General features: G+C 37.7%; 1 protein-coding gene and 1 long non-coding RNA gene across 3 annotated transcripts; one reads left to right on the plus strand and one right to left on the minus strand.

Annotated features, from left to right (window-relative positions):
• Positions 1 to 7528, plus strand: LOC133646271 (uncharacterized). Its single transcript, XR_009825265.1, has 3 exons — positions 1 to 806; positions 4060 to 4127; positions 4773 to 7528. It is a non-coding gene; the product is annotated as an uncharacterized LOC133646271 (long non-coding RNA).
• LOC133646270 (kelch domain-containing protein 1-like) lies at positions 7216 to 26961 on the minus strand. Of its 2 annotated transcripts, XM_062041454.1 has the most exons (13): positions 26830 to 26961; positions 26473 to 26593; positions 18561 to 18631; positions 18331 to 18448; positions 17404 to 17516; positions 17212 to 17299; positions 14556 to 14714; positions 12454 to 12512; positions 12275 to 12384; positions 12124 to 12196; positions 11964 to 12048; positions 7732 to 7784; positions 7221 to 7653 (listed from the first exon to the last, which is right to left on the minus strand). In XM_062041454.1, the coding sequence occupies exons 2-13, from the start codon at positions 26578 to 26580 to the stop codon at positions 7494 to 7496; spliced, it is 1197 nt and encodes a 398-aa protein (XP_061897438.1). In that variant the 5' UTR covers positions 26581 to 26593; positions 26830 to 26961; the 3' UTR covers positions 7221 to 7493. The 2 variants fall into 2 exon arrangements, with proteins under 2 accessions (XP_061897439.1, XP_061897438.1); XM_062041455.1 differs by lacking the exon at positions 17212 to 17299 and having other exon boundaries at positions 7216 to 7653; positions 14556 to 14667.
• Positions 26962 to 27114: the final 153 nt, after the last annotated feature.

A 27114-nucleotide genomic window follows, 5' to 3' on the forward strand; every position in this document is an offset into this window, starting at 1 on the left:
GCTGGGAGCAAGATGATGTCATTGACCCCTTCAGGTACTCGGGGGAAAGTTGGAACCATCAAGCACTATTCATGTTTGTCCTTTTCAGAAGAAGGCGGAGTTTGTTTTTTTTTCCTTTTTCCAGCATGTGGTTGTGGGTCCAAGTGTTATGTAACTACATTCTGCTTCACTTACTTGGAGCTCCCACGACAGGAGCTCCAAAGTCACACTTAAGGCGCAAGGTCCGTTTTTACTGAGAAACTTTAAACGTAAAAAAAAAATAAATAAAAATTTTTTTTTAGTTTGATGTTGTAGGGAAGACGCGATGGGCAGCGGGACGAGCCGCGGGACTAAAGTGGCACCTGCGGGGCTGAGCGAGGCGAACAAGGCGGCAAAAACCACCACGGAGGTCGGGTCATCTAAACAACACGCTCCGGCCCGAGCCTTCCACCTCCTGAGGATCGACGCCCGCCGCAGGGCTCCACCGGCGGACTGTCACAGCGCCGGCCACGACTCGGAGCACTCCGGGGACGACGAGGACGTGGACGTCGAGTTGGACGCCGTCCTCGCCGGCTATGAGGAGGAGGAGGAGGAGGAGGTGGTGGTGGTGGAGACACGGAAGGGGACTTGTGTGAAGAAGAGCTCCAAAAGGTCGAGAACGTACGGACTTTGTCATTTCAGTAGCCGGGAGGAAGATGAGGGTCAGCAGGGGGGCGTCCTCCTCCTCCTCCTCCTCCTCTGGCCTGAAGGGGGCACAAGGGCCACATGGCTCCCGGGGAACAAACAACAACAAGAGGAGCCATGATGCCTTCACTGCCACACACAACGTAATTATAACAACAATAATATACTACATTACTACTGTTAACTATATACAGTAATATTGCTTTATTTTGTCGCTAAGGTCATGTTAATACACTTGTACAATCATGTGCACTCCAATACTTAGTTAGAAACGTGTATATATAGTACTAAACATTTATACGTTACTAAAGGTGAACCATCATTTCATTTTTTTTAATTATAATTTTATGATGCAAAAATGTAATGTGATACGTTAAAGGCCTACTGAAACCCACTACTACCGACCACGCAGTCTGATAGTTTATATATCAATGATGAAATCTTAACATTGCAACACATGCCAATACGGCCGGGTTAACTTATAAAGTGCAATTTTAAATTTCCCGGGGAACTTCCGGTTCAAAACGCCTTTGGAGGATGACGTATGCGCGTGACGTAGCCAGTTTAACAGAGGTATGGCTTCCCCATTGAAGCCAATACGAAATAGCTCTGTTTTCATTTCATAATTCCACAGTATTCTGGACATCTGTGTTGGTGAATCTGTTGCAATTTGTTCATTGCATTATGGAGAAAGAAGCTGAGCAAGCAAAGAAGAAAGTCGGTGCGAAGCGGAGTATTTTGCGAGGGAAGTCAGCAACACAACACAGTCTGTGTTTCATTGTTTACATTCCCGAAAGATGCAGTCAAGATCGAAGAACTAGGACAACAGAGACTCTTACCAGGAGGACTTTGACTTCGTTAACAGACGCAGACGCGATACCGTGAGTACGCTTCCAAACATTTGATCGCTTGCTATAACTAGCTCGAGCTAGTAGCTAGGAGCTAGAAGCTCCTAGCTACTAGCTCCGTCGATCGCTGGATCGCAGGGGATTAATTTGTGGCATATTAAATATAAGCCTGGTTGTGTTGTGGCTAATAGACTATATATATGTCTTGTGTTTATTTACTGTTGTAGTCATTCCCAGCTGAATATCAGGTCCCACCCGCGCGCTTCCCAAACATTTGATTGCTTGCCCGTACGTGCGTGTCATGTACGTAACTTTGGTTATATATATAAGCTTTATGAACCTTGGGTTAGGTGAACGGTTCTTTGGGCTGAGTGAGTGTGTGTGTTGTGCAGGTGTTTGAATTGTATTGGCTCGTTATATATACAGGATCCCGTCCATATTACCCGCTCGAGCTATAACTAGCTCGAGCTAGTAGCTAGTAGCTAGGAGCTAACATAACAAACACCTAGGTGTTTTTATGTGGGATTAATTTGTGGCATATTAAATATAAGCCTGGTTGTGTTGTGGCTAATAGAGTATATATATGTCTTGTGTTTATTTACTGTTTTAGTCATTCCCAGCTGAATATCAGGTCACCCCGGCTCTCACAGCATCTTCCCTATCTGAATCGCATACACTCCCCACTAGTCCTTCACTTGCACTTTACTCATCCACAAATCTTTCATCCTCGCTCAAATTAATGGGGAAATCGTCGCTTTCTCGGTCCGAATCTCTCTCACTTCATGTGGCCATCATTGTAAACAATAGGGAACTTTGCGTATATGTTCAATTGACTACGTCACGCTACTTCCGGTAGGGGCAAGCCTTTTTTTTTATCAGATACCAAAGTTGCGATCTTTATTGTCGTTGTTCTATACTAAATCCTTTCAGCAAAAATATGGCAATATCGCGAAATGATCAAGTATGACACATAGAATAGATCTGCTATCCCCGTTTAAATAAAAAAAAATCATTTCAGTAGGCCTTTAAATACACGTGAAGTATTTAAAAAATATATATATCTTATATAAATACATGTATAAATTACACACAATTCATCTGTTAACACATAAACATGCATTTTAGTAACTATTAAATATTTTCTTCAATATTTTTACTATTTTATGTTGCAATATGATGAAAATAAAACTGTAATTTTAGCCAATTAAGTATAAATGGTAAATGGGTTATACTTGTATGGCGCTTTTCTACCTTCAAGGTACTCAAAGCGCTTTGACACTATTTCCACATTCACCCATTCACACACTGATGGCGGGAGCTGCCATGCAAGGCCCTAACCACGACCCATCAGGAGCAAGGGTGAAGTGTCTTGCTCAGGGACACAACGGGTGTGACTAGGTTGGCAGAAGGTGGGAATTGAACCAGGAACCCTCAGGTTGCTGGCAAGGCCACTCTATCAACCGCGCCACGCCGTCCCCAAGTATAAAATGTTAAATAAATAAAAACATTAAAATATCCATATATACATTCTAAGTCCATTTTCTACCGCTTGTCCCTTTCGGGGTAGCGGGGGGTGCTGGAGCCTATCCCAGCTGCACTTGGGCGGAAGGCGGGGTACACCCTGGACAAGTCGCCACTCATTCACACTCACATTCACACATTAAGGCCAATTTAGTGTTGTTAATAGCTCTAACCACGTGTGTGTTTGTGTGTGTATATATAAATATATGTATACTAATATATATATATATACATATATATATATATATATATATATATATACATATATATATATATATATATATATATACATACACACAACATATATTTACACAATCTATATACACACAGTATATAAATATATATATATATGCATATATATATATATCCACTTATTTATAAAGCAACTTATTAGCTGAATCAATGTTTTTGTCAAACCAAAACAATAAGTATTCATTATAATTTTAAGTGATATTTTTTTATTATCTTTCACTTTTTTCTTAGTGTGTTACAATTAGGTAAAGTTAAGTAGTGAAAAATAAAAGAAAATGAAATACATTTAAAAACTATTAAAATAATATATTCAATGAAAAAGTAAAACATTCCAATGTAAATATTTTGTACTAATGCTTTACACATGAGCCATTAACTCAGATTAAAAAACAGTATGTCATATTTTGTTCAAACAAAAAAATGAAAGTAATGTGCATACTCATAAGTTTAAATTTGAACTAAGTCTACTAATTGACCCATAGTATTAAGTAATTTGTAACTTTTAAAATATATTGTTGTACTTCAATCAAATTTGTCTTCAGTATATTTAATCAAAAAGTGCATGAATATTATACCGCTTTACGATGATTATGTTACTCCGCTGTTATCTCGTACGCTGCTCAAAGCCACTAGGAGGCATGTTTTGTTTACACGTCATCTGCAGGAAATCAGCAACTGAACAAAAACAAAATGACTATTAATTGTAAACTTTGTGAAGCCACTATTTTTGATGCAATTAACGACAACAATAACAAATTGCATTTCCCATTGTCAGTGTTCTCCTCGTGCCTTCTTGACAACAGGACCAACGCTGGGTCTCCACCATCCTCCACCATCACAGAAGTAAGTCGATCACTCTGTTCAATAATGGATTGTTGGGTTCAGTGATGTAGTTAAACACCCAGGAGGATCAAACTGCCCAAATATAGCAGATTAAACTAGGAACAAGAAGCAATGAATATGAAAATGTTTTGTTCTATTATTTTTTATTTTGTACATATTTGTTTTCATTCATATCTTCTTGTTCTACTTCATTCTTTTTACTAATGTATACATATATATACATATTTTTTTCAATATATATTTTTTTCAAAATAGCTCTGATTACGGCTTTGCACACTCTTGGCATTCTCTCCATGAGCTTCAAGCACACCTGTGAAGTGAAAAACATTTCAGGTGACTACCTGTTGAAGCTCATCAAGAGAATGCCAAACGTGTGCGAAAAAGTAATCAGAGCAAAGGGTGGCTATTTTGAAGAAACTAGAATGTAAAACATGTTTTCAGTTATTTCACCTTTTTTTTCTTAAGTACATAACTCCACATGTGTTCATTCATCGTTTTGATGCCTTCAGTGACAATCTACAATGTAAATAGTCATGAAAATAAACAAAATGCATTGAATGAGAAGGTGTGTCCAAATTTTTGGCCTGTATTGTATATATATATGTATATATATATATTTTTTTTTAATGTGTCCTTTTTCTTCAGCATTTCAGCCACGCCAGTCATGCTGTACGATGGCTCAGAAGAGGAACTGATGGACACCATCGAGAGAGACTTTAGCTGACATTTCACTGTGTTTTTCGACAGGATAGCTTTAACATGTAGAGACGACACACTTCATGTGTAATGTGTAGTTTGATGGAAAAATTGCCCCGAAGGCGCATTTTGCCCCTGGTGTTGCTATGGAAGAGAAGAGTGTTGTGTTATGTAGAAGTGCAACATGAACATGAGCACATTTTGGTTAATGCAGCCAACGTGCAAAGGAAGCCATGTGTTTCTGGCTATGTTTATTTAAGGGTTCCTTCCTGACCACTTACGGAGCACTTCTCCACCCACTGAAGGAAAGAATGTCTGCCACAAAAAGTCTTTATTGGACCGAACTTCTCAGCTTTCAGCCATTGATGTCTGCTGCCATCTAGTGGTGAGGTACCAGCATGTATGTGTATGTCAACAAAAAAAGTACCTTTTGACAATAGAGTTTTTTTCGGGCCACATTGAAAAGAATAAAACCGTTATATTAACGGGGAAAGATAAATATTAGTAAAACGGAAAGGCTCTTACAGAGTTGAAATGTCGCTGAGGATTTAACTGGTTTTCAAGTGGCAAAAGTATATATGCATGTTCAAAATAGTGAACGGAGCCGTTTGTCTTATTTTTTGTGGATTTATTAGGCTGTGGTCTTTATGCACACGCAGCATCAGTATTTGGGGAAAAAAGAAGAAAGTGGAAAAATACACCGTCTGCAAAATGTATGTAAGTTTTACCTAGTCCCAAAGCACATACCACAAAAGCCATTTTTGCGCTTGCATTGTCTGAATATGAACAACTTATGCACTCTTTCTGCAACCTTCAAACACATTGGATGAAAAGCAAACACCGACGCTATTGCTCGCAAAGCAAAACATATACCACATGAAATAAATGTAGTTTAGACTACAATAACGTTACCAAATATATCCATCACTACTTTGTATATGGCTGATTTAGTGCAACCAAAATGAATCAGAAATGCTCATAACAGATATTCTAGAACCACGTGTCATTGTTTACATCCAGGGCAGCCACATTTTAGGTAGGTGTGTAAAATTTTAATAAGTTATTTCAGTCATATCAGACAGGTCTTGTTAAGACAATTTCAGTGATATAAGTCATCCTGTGATAAATATTAAGAAAGTTGTGAATTTTTAGTCTATGGGGATCAAGATTGTAGGTGTGACCTTTTTCTTAAAAATTTCACAACTTTCTTAATATTTATCCCATTTTAAAAAAGGTCGGTATTGTTGCAAAGCTTGTTAAACAAAGAAACAGAAAAATAGGTTTCACAGTTATGGTGTATTTTTAATTGATCAAATTCATTAAATTATTGTAGGAAGTGACGGAAAACAAGATTGGTCCAACTTCACTTGTGACGTAAATCATATCACAGCGACCAGTTCATATCACAGCGACCAGTAAAATAAAGGTGACGGGTCTAAAAAAATCAGTGTGCAAATCTACTAATTGAAAACACATTTTGCTGACTTACAGATACATGCATAATTTATACTTTAAAGGAAGTTTTTACTCACTAGATTTTTTTGCAAGGGGAGTTTTGTCGAGGCTAAACATGCTTTGTGGCGCAACTACTTGTCCAAAACAAAAAATCTTATGTTTTGAATAAACATGGATATGTGTTCTACGTCATGAGTATAGGTGTTTAGTAGTGACCAAAACAACACATATGCAGTTGAACTCTGAAAACAGCGGTTCTGTCGCTATTCACGATGGCGCATTCAAACGTACATCACTCCGAGTGACCACTGCGAAGGGCCAGCCAGCGGCAAATACACAAATACCGTACCTACAAATTTGGAACCACCTCGGGGCGTCGGAAATCCGACTCAGAACTCGGAATTTCCGACATCCCAGTACAAATGGAACGCACCTTGAGTGTTGACAAAAAACATTATCAAACAAAGAAATGTGAAAATTGTAGGCTTCCTAAAAAAAAGGTAACATCCAAGATAATCTTTTTAAAAAGTATAGTACATTTTAGAAGACAATTTGTAACAGAACATAAAAGGTGTTAAATATTAGTAATAATATTTATAGACAAAAGAGAGAATTACAGGAATAGAGTCGTAATGAGAAAAAAGTTATACCGTAAACTTGCAAATGACATATTTATAATATGTAGTCTTAACAAGAGCAATCGGACAAAAACATTGAAGAGATGGACAAGCAGTAGAAAATGGATGCATGGATGTTCTATTATTAAACGAATATCTTACCAGAAAGTGAGAAAAAAGACTTCTGATGAAATAATTCTGTTTTTCTCACACTCCCACAACAGGTGGTCTCTTATTTAATTTTGGGTCTAGCAGTATTCAAATGATATTTTACTATTTTCTGTGTGGCCTTAACACTCCTCTGTGCCTAAGGTCCGCTGAACGACTGGTGACTTCCCACAACAAACGTGTGCTGTGTTTTTTAAATAGAAAGATAGAATACACATTTTTTTGTGCCATTTAATCATAATGACAAGAACATGTTTTTTTTGTTTACAATTGCACCACAATATGAGGGGAAAATTCCTTTCACGTTTTTACAATATATATTTTTAAAACATAACATAAAAATTGTAACCAACATTTGACGTTAAACGTTAAAATGAATGTATTTCAAAAATGAATATAAATGCTAATAAAAATGCTTTGTTGTTGATATTTAAAGGAGTTGAGTGTGAGTGTGACTGACTTCCTTTGAAGGCCTGTAGAACAATGTTCTCCTGTCCACCACCGCCCGCAGTTTGGTAGGAAGAAGAGGCAGCTGCTGTCTGAGAGCTTCACACGAACTCACGTTCTTTGCGATGTAGTCCTTGCAAAGTCTGCAAGGATGAAAAAAAAAAAAAAAAAAGGTTTGACGTCCACGTAAGAAATAGAACAGGCAATAGAGAAGTGTTTACCTAAACAGTGGGTGTGGCGCCATCTGGAAGACCAGAGCATCATTGCAGTGACCCTGAGGACACATTCAAAAAGGTAAATATATTGGGGCAGCAACATTATTTGATTAGTCATCTACGACTAATAAGCCACAATGTTAAATGAAATGACTCGGAATGAAAGCGTGTGTACTTTTTAGCACAAGCAGTGAACAATTACGCTTTATTACAGAGGGCCAAATAAGAAATGTTTATTTGCGTCGCAATGAATCGTTGATTCATGGTTTCAATAGTCAATGCGTACCTAGGACATTTTTTTGACAAGGCCTTAATCTACCAAGTGGGTTTTAAGTAACCGCCTGTTTTGTCCTGATGTACACGTTCTTTCATTTGAAGAGACATCACAAAGACAAAATGAAGAATTAAGAATTTTGTCTTTTCTGATTTACAACTGTTACAATGTTACTCATGTAAAACAATGCCAGAGCATCAAATCATAAGTTTCATGCATTTGGACGTGGAGTTTTAGATGCCTTTAGTCTGTTCATGGGGTTTGAGAGTATTTTCCTTACATTGGGGAATCAGTGACGTCACACATTGACGGACGTACATATGTGGACCTTCTTGGACATAATGTGTCGGAAAGCCTGCTCTTCTCTGATGAGTTGGCCAGCTGAGACTGAAATTCCAAATATTCCTTCTTGTTTCATGCACTCCCGTCTCCTTGATATTTTTTAAATAAATACTATAACATACACACTTCTGTTTATTTATCCACAACATTTGGGACACTACAAAATTGGATTAGTCGGTGAACTCCCACAGGACAAGAGGCAACACTGTGGCATTACTACAAGGTTTGAGGAAACAAGAGAAGGTGAAATAAAGTATTATTTGTATATAATCTTGGCATGCACATAACACCACTCATATGCTACCTGTAGTGACATAAATGCTGATAAAAGCAGTTTTTTTATGAGGCACTGTAGCTATCTGAGTGTGCAAGTGCACCTAATGTTGTGATCGGTGAATCGATATCATATTTCTGAAGTTTATTTTCGACCGTAACTGAAAAAAAAATATTGGTGATGTTCATCTTCAAGATATATATTTAAACAGCGAGCATTTTCTAAATATAATCTATGATACTTTTGGAGAGGGTGGGGCGTGGTTTCATCACAATCTGGGAACGCCGCCACAATTGAACATCTTGCAGACAGACTCAAAGAACGGATTAAAAAAGTGATTATAGAGTAAAATTTACGCAAAATGTACACCAAAGAAGTTTCCAATACATATTTTCTAGACCACAAGAAAGTTATTTAAATGTAGCCTAAAATCCTTTTAATCTAGCGTGTCACAGGGTAGGGGGCTGGTCAGGTAGGGGCGTACCTGCCGGGAGTACACGAGGAAGTCCGGGACATCGTCAATACCTTCATCCTAACAGACAAGAAAGTGTTTTATTTTAAATTTTTACCTATTTAAAAGGGTCACTTTGGAGGTTTACCTGGTTTTACAGCATTTTTGGGATGTGAATTAAAAATAAATAATTTTTAAAAACTGTTTCTTCTAATATTAGGAACCTACTGGCAAAATGAAAAACATTAAATACATTTATTATTGCTATTTTAGTTAGTATTTTCTATTTTCATTACAATATGGTAATAACCCTTTGCCTCAGGTGTAACAAGGTATATGCTTTCATAGGTTGAAAATGACAAACCTTAAATCAATAAGGAATTAATAAAATAAAATAAAATATAAAATAAAACAGTTTTACCCTTAAATTACCAATAACTTCAAAATCAAAAGTAATTTTAAAAAATATCCTCTAAAAATATAAAATAATCCCAAAATAGAAAATGTGATATAAAATAAAAAATGTTTTCCTTATAAAAATTTAGAAAAGTGTTCCTCTTAATGCCTGAAATTGTTTTAAACATAAAGTGTGCATCTATATTTACATTTAAAAGATTTCCTTGTGGTCTACATAACATGTAATGGTGGTTCTTTGGTCCATCTTCAAGCCGCCTTTTGACCATCTCTTGGATGCGCTGTTTTGTGGGTGGTCCTATTTACTTGGCTCCACTCCGACTGTGTCTTCCCCCCACCATCCATCCATGTTGTAGTTTTTAGCGCTTCCATATGGAGTCTACTGACAGATATACACTATATTGCCAAAAGTATTTGGCCACCTGCCTTGACTCACATATGAACTTGAAGTGCCATCCCATTCCTAACCCATAGAGTTCAATATGATGTCGGTCCACCTTTTGCAGCTATTACAGCTTCAACTCTTCTGGGAAGGCTGTCCACAAGGTTGCGGAGTGTGTTTATAGGAATTTTCCACCATTCTTCCAAAAGCGCATTGGTGAGGTCACACACTGATGTTGGTCGAGAAGGCCTGGCTCTCCATTCTAATTCTTCCCAAAGGCGTTCTATCAGGTTCAGGTCAGGACTCTGTACAGGCCAGTCAAGTTCATCTACACCAGACTCTGTCATCCATGTATTTGTGGACCTTGCTTTGTGCACTGGTGCACAGTCATGTTGGAAGAGGAAGGGGCACGCTCCAAACTGTTCCTACAGGGTTGGGAGCATGGAATTGTCCAAAATGTTTTGGTATCCTGGAGCATTCAAAGTTCCTTTCACTGGAACTAAGGGGCCAAGCCCAACTCCTGAAAAACAAATCCAGACCATAATTCCTCCTCTACAAAATTTCACAATCGGCACAATGCAGTCCGAAATGTACCGTTCTCCTGGCAACCTCCAAACCCAGACTCGTCCATCAGATTGCTAGAAGGAAAAGCGTGATTCATCACTCCAGAGAACGCGTCTCCACTGCTCTAGAGTCCAGTGGTGACATGCTTTACACCACTGCATCCGACGCTTTGCAGCTGCTCGGCCATGGAAACCCATTCCATGAAGCTCTCTGCGTACTGTACGTGGGCTAATTGGAAGGTCACATGAAGTTTGGAGCTCTGTAGCAACTGACTGTGCAGAAAGTCGGCGACCTCTTTGCACTATGCGCTTCAGCATCCGCTGACCCCTCCCTCTCTGTCAGTTTACGTGGCCTACCACTTGGTGGCTGAGTTGCTGTTGTTCCCAAACTCTTCCATTTTCATATAATAAAGCAGACAGTTGACTTTGGAATATTTAGGAGCGAGGAAATTTCACGACTGGATTTGTTGCACAGGTGGCATCCTATGACAGTTCCACGCTGGAAATCACTGAGCTCCTGAGAGCGGCCCATTCTTTCACAAATGTTTGTAGAAACAGTCTCCATGCCTAAGTGCTTGATTTTATACACCTGTGGCCGGGCCAAGTGATTACGACCCCTGATTCTGATCATTTGGATGGGTGGCCAAATACTTTTGTCAATATAGTGTATGTTAGAACTTTACACTAATTTGTATTAGAAATGGCAACAGCGGAGGATGCATGTGCATGCACGAGACAGTCTGCACCACAACAAGAGGATAGAGAAAAAGAAGGAGCTTATTGATTACGGCGTCAATGGCAGACTCGCGCAAAGCTCTTCAAGTAAATCTTTACTGTATATGGCGATATCCTCTGACATCACACTTGGGAAAATTTGTGCAAATTCCGAAACGGCTCGTTTGGAGGAAGTGAAGGTGCAGAAAGACAGGATTGTTTTATACAGTAAATGCCTCCATGGTTTGATTTCACATTTCAAATGACTAATGCTTGACTTGCTTACTTTAATTTACATATAGTGTTCTGGTAAGGGCAGCACAGGGGAGCAGTGGTTAGCTCTCGTGCCTCACAGCGAGAAGGACCTGGGCTCGGGGTCGTTCTGTGTGGAGTTTGCATGTTCTCCCCGTGACTGTGTGGGTTCTCTCCGGGTACTCCGGCTTCCTTCCACCTGAAATATCAATGAACTCCCTGCTGTGAGAATGTGAGTGCGAATGATTGTCCGTCAATCTGTGTTGGCCCTTGTCTTATGCTCAAGTGCAGCTGGGATAAGCTCCAGCCCCCCCCCCTACAAGGGACAAACTGTAGAAAATGGATGGATGGATGGATGAATGAATGTTCCTGGTAAATGTAGTTTCCTTTTTCGGAAATGAGTCGGTTTTGTTCCGTTATTGACCTCAGCTAACAAGACACGGCAGAACGGATTCATGTTTTTGGTATGAATGCAGACAGGTGGTTTTAGTTTTAGACTTGCATCCATTCAGAGTCTATAATTGTTTCAGCCTTGACATATGCCTACTATAGTTTGCCATGTAGCTACTCACAGTGTCAACAAGAAGGATGTAATCACAGCTGCCTCCAAAGACAATAATATCAGAATCCTTGCCGGCACACGCAGAGTGCCACAACCTGAGACAGGATTACAATGTACCACAGTTTATTGTGCATTATTGTGTGCGTATACATTTTACTATAAGCTGCTACCTTGGCTTGTCCTTAAAGGGGTGCTCCACCTCTCTCCATGTCTTGGTCTCCACGTCAAACAGCCAGCCGTCACCTGGTGGTGCAGGAAAAAAGAAAATGCAAAGAAACAACAAGAGAAGCATGTGTAAGTGACGTCAGGTAGTTTTCTTACTCAGTGGCTTGCCGTCCACGCTGAGACCGCCAAAAAGAAACATGGTGCTATCAGACACTGCCGTGAGCGAATGCCAGGACCTTCCCGCTGGAACAGTCGACACTGGCACTCTATGCACAATCATTGACAACAATGTCAAAAACAATAACATTCAAGAGTGACGCATCACAGCCACTCACATTTCTGACCACATCCATGAGTCAAGGTCCAAGCAGTGAATGTCACTTAATCTCATTTCCTGCATAAAAAAAACAATGCAGAAAAGTAAAATGAAAAGCAGAAAGTATGGATAATGTTTAATAAAAGGGATGCACGAAATAATTGGCAGCCGATAATTATCATTTCAATCAAAGTTTGCAAAACGTGTTCTGCAGAAATTAATCAGGGAGGGTAAAAGAGCTTTAACACAATAAAATCGGATAGGTCACCTTAAAACTCACTAACGTAAAGATTTATGGAAGCAGTTCAAAGCTGCCTGTGCTGCTAAGCCAAAACCTGGCGTTAATAGCGGCGAGTGCAGCAAACGTAAAGCCACAGGACATTTTCGATGCTAATTGTCTATCAATTACACAATTCAAAAGTTGAAATATCAATGAACTCCAACTTTTTTTGCTCTAAGCAATGATTCTAATTGTTTGTTAAAAACAATATCAGTTGACATTATCCTTATCCCTATATACATATATATATACATATACACACATATATGTGCATTTATATATACATATATATATACACACACATTAATACACACATACATTTACATATGTATATACATAGATACATATATGTATGTATATGTATATATATACATATACATATAAACTTATACACACAATATACATATAAGAGGTAGGAATCTTTTATGAGCACCTCGCGATTCGATAACGATTACGATTCAGGAGCTACGATTCGATAAAAAATCGATTATTGATGCATCTTTAATGTATATTGATGCAGTTTTACATTTCTTTTAATTTCACTAATGTGTTTATCACTTGCAACTTTTAAAAACTGTGCATTTGTATAACAAATTTCCATCAAATTTATTAATTTTTTTTATTTTTTATTTTTTCATTTATTTATTTATTTATTTCAGGCAATGACAAAGAAGTACAAGTTGACAACACATAATATAAATTAATATAGTGCAAGAAATTAATTAATAAAAATGTGTTTAAAACTGGAACATAAGTGTGTCACGTTGTGAGTGCATGGCAGCGCTGGTCATGTTCCCTCAAAAAGACAGAAAAGCAAGAGCGGCGTGCAGGTAGGATTAAGGTTTTAATTATTAAACGACAGGACAAAAAATACAAAAACTGACGACGCTAAACAAGCGTGGAGCCAAAAAAACAAAATGGTACCAAGGGTGAACAGCTAGGAAATCTCTAAGCAGAGAAAAACACTTACACGTGGTGAGAAACAAGAAGCAACGTAGATGCTGCGTATAGCAAGCATTGGCCCAGCAACTAGTGCTGGGTGACAGAAAACTATAAAGGGGAGTGATTAGCCAAAACACCTGGTGGGAACACTAATTGCTAAACAAAGACAGGTGAGGAGAATCAGTGCCCATGGAAACCAACAGTAAACAAGGTGCACCCAAGAAACAGACTAAAACATAGGAAATTACTAAACAGAAATCATGCCATGACCCGGGTAACGGATCATGACAAAGCGCTCTATAAGAAAGGAGGTGGTCAGATCTCTCTTTGAGGTGCCACGGCTGCGGTCAGCCACATTTTAGAACTTGTCTGCATTACTTTATTTACAATAAATAAATCGATTGTCATTTACTTATCGATTTTATAATTGTCCTTATCCAAATTGCGATGCATCTAAAAATCGATTACTTCCCCCACCTCTAATTCATATACATACATAAAGTACATATATATATATATATATATATATATATACATATTATACATATATACATAGTAATATACATATATACATACATACATACATATTAATATACAAATATACATACATACATACATATTAATATACATATATACATACATATTAATATACATACATACACACATATATACACATAGACATATATACATATATACATTTATGCATGTACACATGTATACACACACATATACATACAGTATATACACACACATACATATAAACACACATATATACACGCATATACATACGCACACACACACACACACTCAAAGGTTATCAGTTGTAAAGGTCTGGAAATTACCGGTTATCGGTTCAAATGTCCATTATCGTGCATCCCCATTTAATAAAGAGCTCCTACCTTAACTCTGCCACCACAGATGTAGCCCCGATTCCCCAGCATGACACTGGCATGGGCCGCTCTAGGGGCGGGAGATTGTCCGCGTGTTTTCGCTTGAGTCCAACTGGACTGTCTGGGGTCAAATATGTGGATCTCACTGTTCCATCCCCACAAGATGTTCTCAAACAACACACAACACAACCCACATTTAATATCTGGACAAAACTTTATGTAATTGTGAAAGAATATTCAGGCCAGAGCCCAGACATTTTCCCTATTTACAGAAAAATGTCTAATGTAAAAAAGTAATTTATGAATACATTCAATTTTACAATTAATTAGGGCCATCACAGCTAATGCGATTAATCACGCAAATTAATTTGACCTCACATGATTACCTTGACTGCAAAACCCAACTGAAATGGCCTAAAAGTAATTTAAAAAATGTATTCTTGAAAATAATTAATTAATTCAGAATCATTACAAAGTAAGAATTTGATTCAATTCGATGCTTTCCAGCACCCCTACTATTTGCTAGCTAGCTGCAATAGAGCACTGTGCACTCCTTTATCTGCTGCAGGTTTTTATGGTTGTCCTCAATGTTGCCACGATCCAAATCTTAACACATTGACCCAATATTTACTCGATAGTCCATCATTTCAAAATTTGATTGACAAACTCAGGTATTTAATTACAAACACATTGCAGCGTTTACTGCTCTGCTGTGATATCAATGACTCTCCCCACCTGCTCCGCTCGCTCGTCACATGACCAGTCAAACTTCAGACCTTGTGGTTAGTAAACCGCATTAGATCACCTCGAACTACTAATTGCAAATGCAATTAGTAGTTCAGCCCTAGTGCTCGCTGGCAAATATCACTTCAAGATACACCTATATTTACTTTAGAAAAAACTGCTGGCATGTTTTGAACAAATAAATGGCATGCATTCATGTAAACCACGGGTGTCAAACTCAAGGCCCGAAAGCCAAATCCAGCCCGCCACATCATTTTATGTGGACAGTCACTTAATTTAATGTGGCCCGTTGCATAACTTTAATTTTGCACGCCATATCATTCTAATGTGACCCGCCACGTCATTTTATGTGGTCCACCATGTCATTTATGTGGCCAGCCACAACTTTTTAACTCAGCCCACCTCATTATTTATGTGGCTTGAAGAAGGCTGGAAATAAAAAAGCACTTTCTGGCTAAATGTATTTTTTATTTACATTTTTACAGAAAAATGTTGCATATGCAATTGCATATATTCTGCACTTTAATATTATATGATGTTTTACAAAAACATTTTTTGGGTGGGGATGGGTTATGAAAATTTAACACTTAAACATTTCCTTGTCATCTTGAGTTACAAATTCAAAGCAAGTTATCCATCAATATGTAAAACATATAATAATCAAATTGTTTGACAAGGCTATTATACGTTTACATTCATAAATATTCACTGTTACATGTGGCCCTCTGATAATAATGTGTTTTTTAGATGTGTAAACATCTAAAAAAATGCTTCTGTATGACATTAAAATTGCATTTGTTTCAAAATATTGAAGTCTTTTTAAAATGGAATTTTAATTATTCACGTAGGTAATTTACTATGATTAATCAAAATGCAAAAGCGGTAATAATGTGATTTAAAAAATATATCGTTTGACAGCACTCACTAAAGATAATATAAACAAATAATAAGTACATTTTTCTTCGGACAAAAAATTTAATGTCATTATTGGATTATTGGAATGTGTACTCCATATATTCCCTCAACATAAAACTTCAAGATCATATTCCAGAAAAAATATAAATAGAATTATTAACAAATGAAAACATTTTTTTTTTTACAAATAAATCATCTTAAATAACCATGAACCTTTTCAAGGCAAAAATAGATTATTACTAATATACACTTGTTTTTTTCTTGTGATTCTTCTTAGTCCAAAATGTTTAAAAAATGCGGAAATAATGACAAATCATTATCATAAATAATTATTTTATACTTAATTATCAAAATGACATCCCCCTTTTAAGTGTTCAAATTAAGTGAATTATTATACACTGCTCAAAGAAAAAAGGGAACACTTAAACAACACAATGTAACTTTAAATCAATCCCATTTATATGAAATCAAACCATCCACTTAGGAAGCAAATTGACAATCAATTTCACAAGCTGTTGTGCAAATGGAATAAACAGCCTGTATTGTGTTTTTCCACTTTAATTTTGAGTGTGACACCAAATCCAGACCTCATTGGCTTTATAAATTTGATTTCCATTGAACATTTTTGTGTTATGTTGTTGTCAGCACATTTACCTATGTAAAGAACAACATATTTATTAAGAATTTGTCATTCATTCAGATCTAGGATGTTTATTTTAGGGTTCCTTTTATTTATTGAGCAGTTTATAATACATCAATATAAAATAATTACCAACTTAATACAAATATTTTCATAAATTATGACCATAAAAAACCTATTATTGGATTGGATTGGAATGTGCGCATTTTCCACATTGTAATCATTATTTTTAGTTCATATAAACATGCAAAACATATACTTAATGACTGTTACTCGATAAATGAAATATGCACTATTACTAAAGTTAACCCAGAAAACAATGAACATTACCATAAAAAATGACTATTTATTTGTGTAATAACTAACTTCTGATAAAGCATCTACAGTGAAGCTTCGGTCTCCTCTGTGGACCTTTTCCAGACTTTTGAAACCATATCCTCCAAAGTAGATTATTCTGGAGAACACAAAGTGGTTTCTCTTAATTAAATATGAAAGCAAGCTATACATAAATGATACATATACCCTATAACATATCTTTGTGAGGAAGTGTTGCTTTACCTTCCTTTATGAACCCAGCAGGAGAGTTTGTCTCGTGATGATGGAGGACAGCCACTGTGGTGTCTGATGTGCGTCCAATTGTATTTACCATCTGTCAGGTTGACACGATAGAGCTGTCCCAAAATCACACATTCCTTTAGTGATATAATGGTGTTTGTTGTATGGATCTCTCTGTAATCTGTTTATTTAATATGGCAAGTAATTTACAGTACAGTAATCCCTCGATTATCGCTGTTTATTGGTTCCAGACATGACCGCCATAAATTAATTTCCGCTTAGGAGAATCATTTATCAAGCTAACATTTTCAGAGCTCGAGCCTAAAAAATGTTTACTACCTACTAAATTGATTGATAGTGGCCAATATTACAGTACTGTTGATATTTTTAGTGCTTTTAGCCACAATTATTGGGCTTGAAAATACTTAATTTAGGGCAAAAATGTTGAAGAATATGCTTAACAAATACCATAAAAATCTGCAATGCAATGAAGCTGCAATATTTATCAGACTATATTATATTTATCAGACTCAATTCCCCCCCCAAAAATGGATTAACTCGCTGGAATATAAAGACAATATAACATACATCCATAAATGTGGATGCATATGAAAAAGTGCAATATATTTATCTGTACAGTTATCAATTTATTTATATCTGCACATCATTGCTCTTTTATCCTGCACTACACCGAGCTAATGCAACAAAATGTCGTTCTTATCTGTACTGTAAAGTTCAAATTTGAATGACAATAAAAGGAAGTCTAAGTCTAATATTTGACACGCGATGTGGCGAGGGACGACTGTATATGCACAAAAGTATTTGGACACATGCTAAGTGCATCCACAGCTCTAGTCCAACCAAGTAATTGATCGATCAAAAAGTCAAAACTGTGACAACAACTAACAGCATTAGTCCTGTGTGTCTCACCTGATCGTACTGCCCGTTGTCATGACAACCTCCAAATATGTACATGTTACCATTCAGGTAACAGCCACAGGATCCCGACATGGAGGGTGGCACCTCACCAGTCATGTGGAACTTTTGCCTTTAAACAAATAAGCAAAGAGCAACTTATTCAAACAATCAATGTTTAACATAAATACCTCATCAATGCAACAATGTTAGACAGAGATTTAATATTTATTTAATATTCTTACCAGTCACCTTGTTCCAGGTCATATACCCAGAGTTCATGGTTGGGTAGGAAGACTTCATTATCATCAACTGACTGTGGAGAAGAAAATCATTGCTTAAAGTCAATCACTGTGATATTTTACACTAAACTATAGAAGCCCAGGACTGTCCAAAGTGCGGCCCATGGTTTGTTTTTTACTGGTCTAAATAGTTTGTCTGCACATTGAAGAAAGACAAAAAAATAATAATAAACAGACACTAGATCAAAAAGGCACTATGTGAAATGGAATGTTGAAATGAAATGTTAATTCTAATTAATAACACAAACCTTTCTATTTATATATGTAGAGTTTAGGGATGGACAAAATGAAAATGTACAAGCCCCAAGTGAAGTGAAGTGAAGTGAATTATATTTATATAGCGCTTTTCTCTAGTGACTCAAAGCACTTTACATTGTGAAACCCAATATCTAAGTTACATTTTTAAACCAGTGCGGGTGTCACTGGGAGCAGGTAGGTAAAGTGTCTTGCCCAAGGACACAACGGCAGTGACCAGGTTGGCAGAAGCGGGGATCGAACCTGGAACCCTTTTTTGAAAAAAAAAAAGTAAATGCAATCTTCTCTCCAAGTGCCACAAATTACAACAATATGCAATAATCTACTTTCAAAAAGATTTGGCTTTATGCAGATAGTCTCAGAGCTTTGTCTACATCATACTCTTAAACTGAAAAAATAACCAATAACAATACAGTCTTTATAATGTAATGTAATCATAATATAGGATAATAATGCAAGTAACCATTTCAAAGGATATACAGTTGTGTTCAAAATAATAGCAGTCCCACATCACTAGCAAGATAAATCACTGTTTTTGTTAGAATTTCAACTTCTACACTGCAAGTAAGTTTCTAGAAGGTTTAGTAAAGGTATAGAAAACCAACAGACCCAACAGGAATGATGTGCATGCTGCTGATTCTGTGAAACTGAATCATTTACTGAAAGGGTCGTGTTCAAAAAAATAGCAGTGCTGCGTTCCATAAGTGACATCATTGATTATGTGTAAAAAAAAAAAGTTAAACAAGTGGCCCTTATTTTAGGATCAAGGCAACTGACGCTGCATATGCTGGCTGTGCATTTGTCCTTGGAAAAACAGTGTAAAATGGGTCGTTGAAGACACTGTTCAGAAGAAGAGCGTTCTTTGATTAAGAATTTAATAAAAGAGGGGAAAACCTATAAGGAAGTGCAGAAAATGATAGACTGTTCAGCTAAAATGATATCAAACACTTTAAAATGGCAGCCGAAACCAAAAAGACGAGGAAGAAAAAGAAAAACGACTATTGTAGTGGATCGGAGAATAACCAAAATGGCAAAGGCTCAGCCAATGATCAGCTCCAGGAGGATCAAAGAAGATCTAAGATGGCCTGTGAGTACTGTAACAATCAGACCACGTCTATGTGAAAACAAGCTAGCAGCAAGAAGCCCCCGCAAAGTCCCATTGTTAAAAAAAAGACGTGTGCTGAAGCGGTTACAATTTGCCAAAAAACACATTGACTGGGCTAAAAAGAAATGGTGTAAAATTTGGGGACTGATGAGAGTAAGATTGTTCTTTTTGGGTCTAAGCGCCACAGACAGTTTGTCAGACGTCCTGCAAACACTGAATTCAAGCCCCAGTACACCGTGAAGCATGGTGGTGCAAGCATCATGATATGGGGATGTTTCTCGTACTATGGTGTTGGTCCTATTTATCGCATACCAGGGATCATGCATCAGTTTTAGTACATCAGAATACTGGAAGAAGTCATGTTGCTGCATGCTGAAGAGGAAATGCCCTTAAAATGGGTGTTTCAACAAGACAAGACCCCAAACACACCAGCAAGCGAGTAAAATCATGGTTCCAGACAAACGGAGTTCAAGTAATGGAGTGGCCAGCACAATCCCCGAACCTTAATCCCATTGAAAACTTGTGGGCTGACATAAAAAATGCTGTTCATGAGGCAAAACCAAAAAATGCATAGGAATTGTGGAACGTAGTACAATTGTCCTGGGCTGCAATACCTGTCGACTCCATGTACCACAGATGTGAAGCAGTTATCAGAAACCGTGGTTATGCAACTAAATTATAGTTAATAATTCTAAGGAAAGTTGAATCTGCAAGCCTTTCTTAGTTTATACAGTACATTTGAGTTTTATAAAGAAAGATGTCCACACTGCTATTTTTTTGTATTATATTTCTTGACTTTCTGTAAAATATTGTCAAATTGAATTACATTTTTCCAATTTTCTGGCTTTGAAATTGAATGTGCAGTCTCTCCAATGCATTTCTGTTCATTAAAATTAAATTTATTTGAAGAATTTTGATGTTTACACACCTTTTTAAACACACTGCTATTATTATGAACATGACTGTATATATATATATATATATATATATATATATATATATATATATATATATATATATATATATATATATATATATATATATATATATATATATATATATATATATATACGTATATATATATATATATATATACACAGTTGATATACACACTTTTATTCCTAATTACTATAGAATTGTTTACCATTGTATTGTAATTGGAAGGTACATAACTCCATTTACATTTTGTGATTTGAATATTAACCAAGTAAACCAAGTACTAGTGATATTGTTATTATAAGCCCTAACGCAGACAAACTATTTATAGCAGCGCTGTGATTACAAGCCTTTGTAGAATTTCGACATAATTGAATGGTGAGGTGTTTCCTCGCTTCCTTGCTCCCTGGAAGTTTATTGTAGATCATAAATCATGCATCGCACCTTGGCAGAAGAAGTCTGAGGACGTATTCCGACAAGTTAGTTTGCGTTGTACATAATTTTAGCTGTTTGCAAATGCACTAAGTCGTTGAATTTCAATATTTTTGATGCAATAAATAAGTAAATGTTTTGTATGTTCTCTATATCCAACAATATGTATTATTCCGTTAGTGAATGAAGCCCACATTTGTAGTTGTTTCCCCATGTTTCTTAAACAACAACTCAGATATGGTAACACTAGTGAGCAGTAGTAGTAGTAGTAACAGCACATTTACATATTTTGATCATTTTAAGCATACGCAGCGCATTAATTTAAAAAACGCATCACAATGTTTGCTTTTTTTTTCTTCATCACTGATTACTCACTGCAGACTTTATGAGAGCCAACAAACATAATAAAACATCACTTACTGTAAAAGGTCTGCTGTCATTAGGATGCCGACTACTGGGATGTTCATATATTCCCATTTAGATGAAGAATGACCATAATCCTCACGAACAAACGGGGTGGCGCCGCGGGGACCAAGCATCTTTCCGTGTCGTTCTCGCCATTTCCTGGTCCTAAATGGCTGTCAAAATGTACTAACTTGTCGAAATACGTCCTCAGACTTCTGCCTAGGTGAGATGCATGATTTATGATCTACAATAAACTTCCAGGGAGCAAGGAAGCGAGGAAACACCAGCAGTATGTGTGCTGTATATAGTGACATGACATACTGTATAATCATGTCATGTGTGCCTTCCTTGGGTGAAGCCAGGTTTACAGCTATGTTGTGACATGTTGTTATTATCTTTGTTACTTATGTATGTTGTGTTGCAGCTATTTAAAATAGTTTTGTCAATTTGTTGTGGCCCAAAATAAATTGGCCCTTTGAAACATATCTTTGTCTTTGTGTTGTATGTAGACCACATTGCTTAGCAGAGTTCAGTGATACAAATGCATGTCAAGTTGATCAACAGATTGTATTATTCTCCAGTGCAATAACAGTACTGAAATGAAGGCTAAAAGGGCATTAATGGAAACCTTAAAAAAAAAAGAATTAAAAAAAAAAAGTTACTAAATCTGTGGTTCTTCACCTGGGTTCGATCGAACCCTAGGGGTTCGGTGAGTCGGCCTCAGGGGTTCGGCGGAGCCTCCGCCGCGGAGGTCAGAACACATCCGACTCATCGTGTAAATAAAAACTTCTCCCTATCGCCGTATTATGGATACCCCCAAACAATGTTCCCTCCAACTGAGTGGCCTAGTGGTTAGAGCAGGGGTGGGCAATTAATTTTTACCGGGGGCCGCATGAGCAACCCGAGCACTGCTGGAGGGCCACATCGACAATATTTCAATTAAATTTTGCTCAATATTATTTTTGATATATACCGTAAGATAAATAATAATAATAATAATCAATAATAATAGTAATGGTAAATGGTTGTACTTGTATAGCGCTTTTCTACCCCTTTTTAAGGAGCCCAAAGCGCTTTGACAGTATTTCCACATTCACCCATTCACACACACATTCACACACTGATGGCGGGAGCTGCCATGCAAGGCGCTAACCAGGACCCATCAGGAGCAAGGGTGAAGTGTCTTGCCCAAGGACACAACGGACGTGACTAGGATGGTAGAAGGTGGGGATTGAACCAGTAACCCTCAGATTGCTGGCACGGCCACTCTCCCAACTTCGCCACGCCGTCCCCACGCCGTGTAATACTTCAACATAGTGTGTGTAACAGCAGTCCATGACTAATATAAATAAATTAACATTAATAATAAATGACAGTAAAATAAGCACACGTATGACTGAGGAGTCATAGTGTAACTTTGTGTGGTGTTTGAGTTGTCCGACTTTTTGTGTGGCCATAAACGCACCAGTGGTTTAGTGCTATGCATGTTGGTGACAAGTTGGTTTTGGCCTGGTTTGTACGGCAGAAAATGACTAGTTTTTCGAGATAGAAGTGTTTTACTTATGTTTTTGGTGTGGTTATGGCCGAATATAAACAGTTTTGCTCAATAAAGTGATCGATATAATTCCTGGCCTCGAAGCATCTCGATAGACGTTACAATAATTGAACGGTGTTCAATTGAACGATGTTGACGAACACCGTTAGGGCCGCTTGTTGTCACTGTCACTCAAAGTTGCATTGCAAAATTACATAGAATAAATATGTTTATTTTGTTTAGAATTCAGATGGGATTTGATTTGGTGCGCGGCATATATTTGCTGCGCGCAGCAGACGCTTGAGCAGTGCGCAATTGCGCAGGCACGCACCTTAGAGGGAACGTTGCATGGCAGTCCATGTCTTGTTGGAAACACGCCATTCTTCATCAACTTTTCTCTTTTTAGCGTCTCGGGTGTAAACCGTGCATCACTTGTCGCTGCATGTGCACCTTCACTCGCAGGTTACACACGGACACACGCCCATAAATAATACTTTTCAAAATAAAAGCAGCACAGTTGTATTGCGCGCACGACATAGATGTTTTTTCAACTTTATTTTGTAATTAATGATTGCAGCTGTTCACATTCACTCACAATCACGCACACGCATACGTCCACATGGAAGTAATACAAATAACGATTTTCAAAACAAAAGCAGCACCGTTGTATTGCACACTCGATATAGATACTTTTTAAAATTTATTTTGTAATTTATAAATTGGCCTCACGCGGGCCGGACAGGGACGCAGAATGCCCAGGTCTGGGTTAGAGTGTCCGTCCTGAGATCGGTAGGTTGTGAGTTCAAACCCCGGCCGAGTCATACCAAAGACTATAAAAATGGGACCCATTTCCTCCCTGTTTGGCACTCAGCATCAAGGGTTGGAATTGGGGGTTAAATCACCAAAAATGATTCCCGGGCGCGGCACCACTGCCCACTGCTCCCCTCACCTCCCAGGGGGTGAACAAGGGTGATGGGTCAAATGCATAGGACAAATTTCACCACACCTAGTGTGTGACAATCATTGGTACTTTAACTTAGATGTGCACACTGTGGCCACACCAGCAGCATACCTGTCCCAAACCTGACTAAATACCAAGTTAATGATGCCAAAAGGGACAAGCGGTAGAATATGGATGGATGTTTTATTATTATAATCAAATGACAGCAGTCATTTCCATGGGATTATTTTCTAAAATAAGTGTTTTGGCCCACTTACAATGACAGTAACACAACATATTGTTTTTCATGAGCTGTGTACTAGTATTGTATGTCTGGGTGGGGGTCCTACTTTGGAAATAATTTGTACCCCTTTACGACATCGCATTTAGTTCCCACTAAAACATTCACATTTTGCACAATGATATGTAAACATGGGATCATGTGTACATTCCTGTAACGTTCTGTTTGTAAAATATATCTGTATTAGTATTTAATATAATAACATCATTTCATGATTAATATTGATAAATTAAGATTAAATAAAAAAACAAAACATTTGATTTTTCACTAAACAAAGGTTCGGTGAAAACGCATATGAAACTGGTGGGGTTCAGTACCTCCAACAAGGTTAAGAACCACTGAACTAAATAGTTACTTTTCACAGTAACGCATTACTTTTTGGTGTAAGTAACTGATTTAGTAACTGAGTTACTTTTGAAATAAAGTAACTAGTACGTGTAACTAGTTACTGGTTTTCAGTAACTAACCCAACACTGCCCTCAAAACTGCAGTAATGACTTCATGTTGCTTCCTTGGACCCAGCGTGTCAGACAGAGCCCTGCTCTCTACTCTCCAATGACTAATTTGTTTCTGATAGTCACACGACACATTTTATTACAACTGTTCAAACTCAAAGTGTTTACAACATACAAAGAAGAAGATTATTTTAGAGAACAGTTGTATTAATTAAAGGCCTACTGAAACCCACTACTACTGACCACGCAGTCTGATAGTTTATATATCAATGATGAAATCTTAACATTGCAACACATGCCAATACGGCCGGGTTAGATTAGTAAAGTGCAATTTTAAAGTTCCCGCAAAATATTCTGCTGAAAACGTCTCGGTATGATGACATATTGGGACACCATTGTGGCAAACTATTAAGTCGCCTGTTTTCATCGCAAAATTCCACAGTATTCTGGACAACTGTGTTGGTGAATCTTTTGCAATTTTTTTAATGAACAATGAAGACAGCAAAGAAGAAAGCTGTAGGTGGGATCGGTGTATTAGCGGCTGGCTACAGCAACACAACCAGGAGGACTTTGAGTTGGATAGCAGACGCGCTACCGTGAGTACAGCTTTGGCTTCCAAACATTTGATCGCTTGCCCGTACGTGCGTGCCGCTATGTGCATGTCACGTACGTAACTTTGGGGAAATATATGTGCTGTATGAACTTTACGGAGGTGAACCGTACTTTGGGCTGTGGGATTGAGTGTGTTGTGCGGGTGTTTGAGTTGTATTGGTGGGTTATATGGACGGGAGGGGTGAGGTGTTTGTTATGCGGATTAATTTGTGGCATATTAAATATAAGCCTGGTTGTGTTGTGGCTAATAGAGTATATATATGTCTTGTATTTATTTACTGTTTTAGTCATTCCCAGCTGAATATCAGGTCCCACCCGCCTCTCACAGCATCTGCCCTATCTGAATCGCTTCCACTTCCCTCTAATCCTTCACTCTCACTTTCCTCATCCACGAATCTTTCATCCTTGCTCAAATTAATGGGGTAATCGTCGCTTTCTTGGTCCGAATCGCTCTCGCTAATGCTGGCCATGATTGTAAACAATGTGCAGATGTGAGGCGCTCCACAACCTGTGACGTCACGCTACTTCCGTTACAGGCAAGGCTTTTTTATCAGCGACCAAAAGTTGCGAACTTTATCGTCGATGTTCTCTACTAAATTTTTTCAGCAAAAATATGGCAATATCGCGAAAGGATCAAGTATGACACATAGAATGGACCTGCTATCCCCGTTTAAATAAGACAATTTCATTTCAGTAGGCCTTTAAGCATTGATTTAAGTTGAGTTACAAAAATGACAACAGCAAGTAAACAAATGTGTGCTTTGAAATGGAAGAGGGGGGAGGATGAGATAAGCTCTGCTTCTTCCTAATCCTTTTCAGACATGTTGTGAAGAGAAAACTGAAAATATGTGAATATTTGTGGTAAAGAATGTTTATTTACCATGTAGCCCCCCCACACGTACAGCAGGTTCCCCTCCACCACCGCCGTGTGCCCACTGCGTTCGAGGGCAATCAGCTGCGGGGGTCTGTCGTCGAAGAACGGATCCATGGCAAGTTGGAAGCTGAATATAGACATTAACACATTAAATCTCCACAAAACGCGTCCCGACTTACTCACATCCGCTACAGTAATGGAGGCCATTATTTAAAAACACCCACACATACACACACATTATCACTTAGTTTGACAGCACAGCCAGTTTGACTCAGCTAGCTAACATTGGAAGACGAAGACATAATAAGGCACCGGTTTGAGTATTTTTAAATATAGCCAGCAGTGGTTTTGGACCATTCGTACCGTTTGTTCTCATGTTATTGAAGCCGCAGTGTCTCACAGACGTGACAGCACATTGATCGATGCCCCTGACATATTAGCTCAGAGCGGCGTCAAAAACAGCTTCAAAATAAAACGTCATATCCGCTCCGTTTCTTTTAAAAAATAAAACCCCACATCCGCCGAATCGTTTCTTTTCATAATAAAATCCCAAGGTTGTACGGCACATGTGGAAAAAAATAAAATTTTTAAAGAAGTAAAAGGCTAAAGACACAGCTTTTTAATCAGAATTTTTAGTGAACATGTTAA

Source organism: Entelurus aequoreus, linkage group LG03 (genome assembly GCF_033978785.1).
Source record: "Entelurus aequoreus isolate RoL-2023_Sb linkage group LG03, RoL_Eaeq_v1.1, whole genome shotgun sequence".
Classification (NCBI taxonomy): domain Eukaryota; kingdom Metazoa; phylum Chordata; class Actinopteri; order Syngnathiformes; family Syngnathidae; genus Entelurus; species Entelurus aequoreus.

Excerpts from the sequence above, each read along its gene's own strand:
- LOC133646270 (XM_062041454.1), bottom strand. The coding sequence starts at position 26,580 with ATGGATCCGTTCTTCGACGACAGACCCCCGCAGCTGATTGCCCTCGAA. Across the intron at positions 18,449-18,560 it reads GACCTGGAACAAGGTGACTG|GCAAAAGTTCCACATGACTG; the intron begins GTAAGAATATTA and ends ATTTGTTTAAAG. Across the intron at positions 12,197-12,274 it reads CGTGGACGGCAAGCCACTGA|GTGACGGCTGGCTGTTTGAC; the intron begins GTAAGAAAACTA and ends CTGCACCACCAG.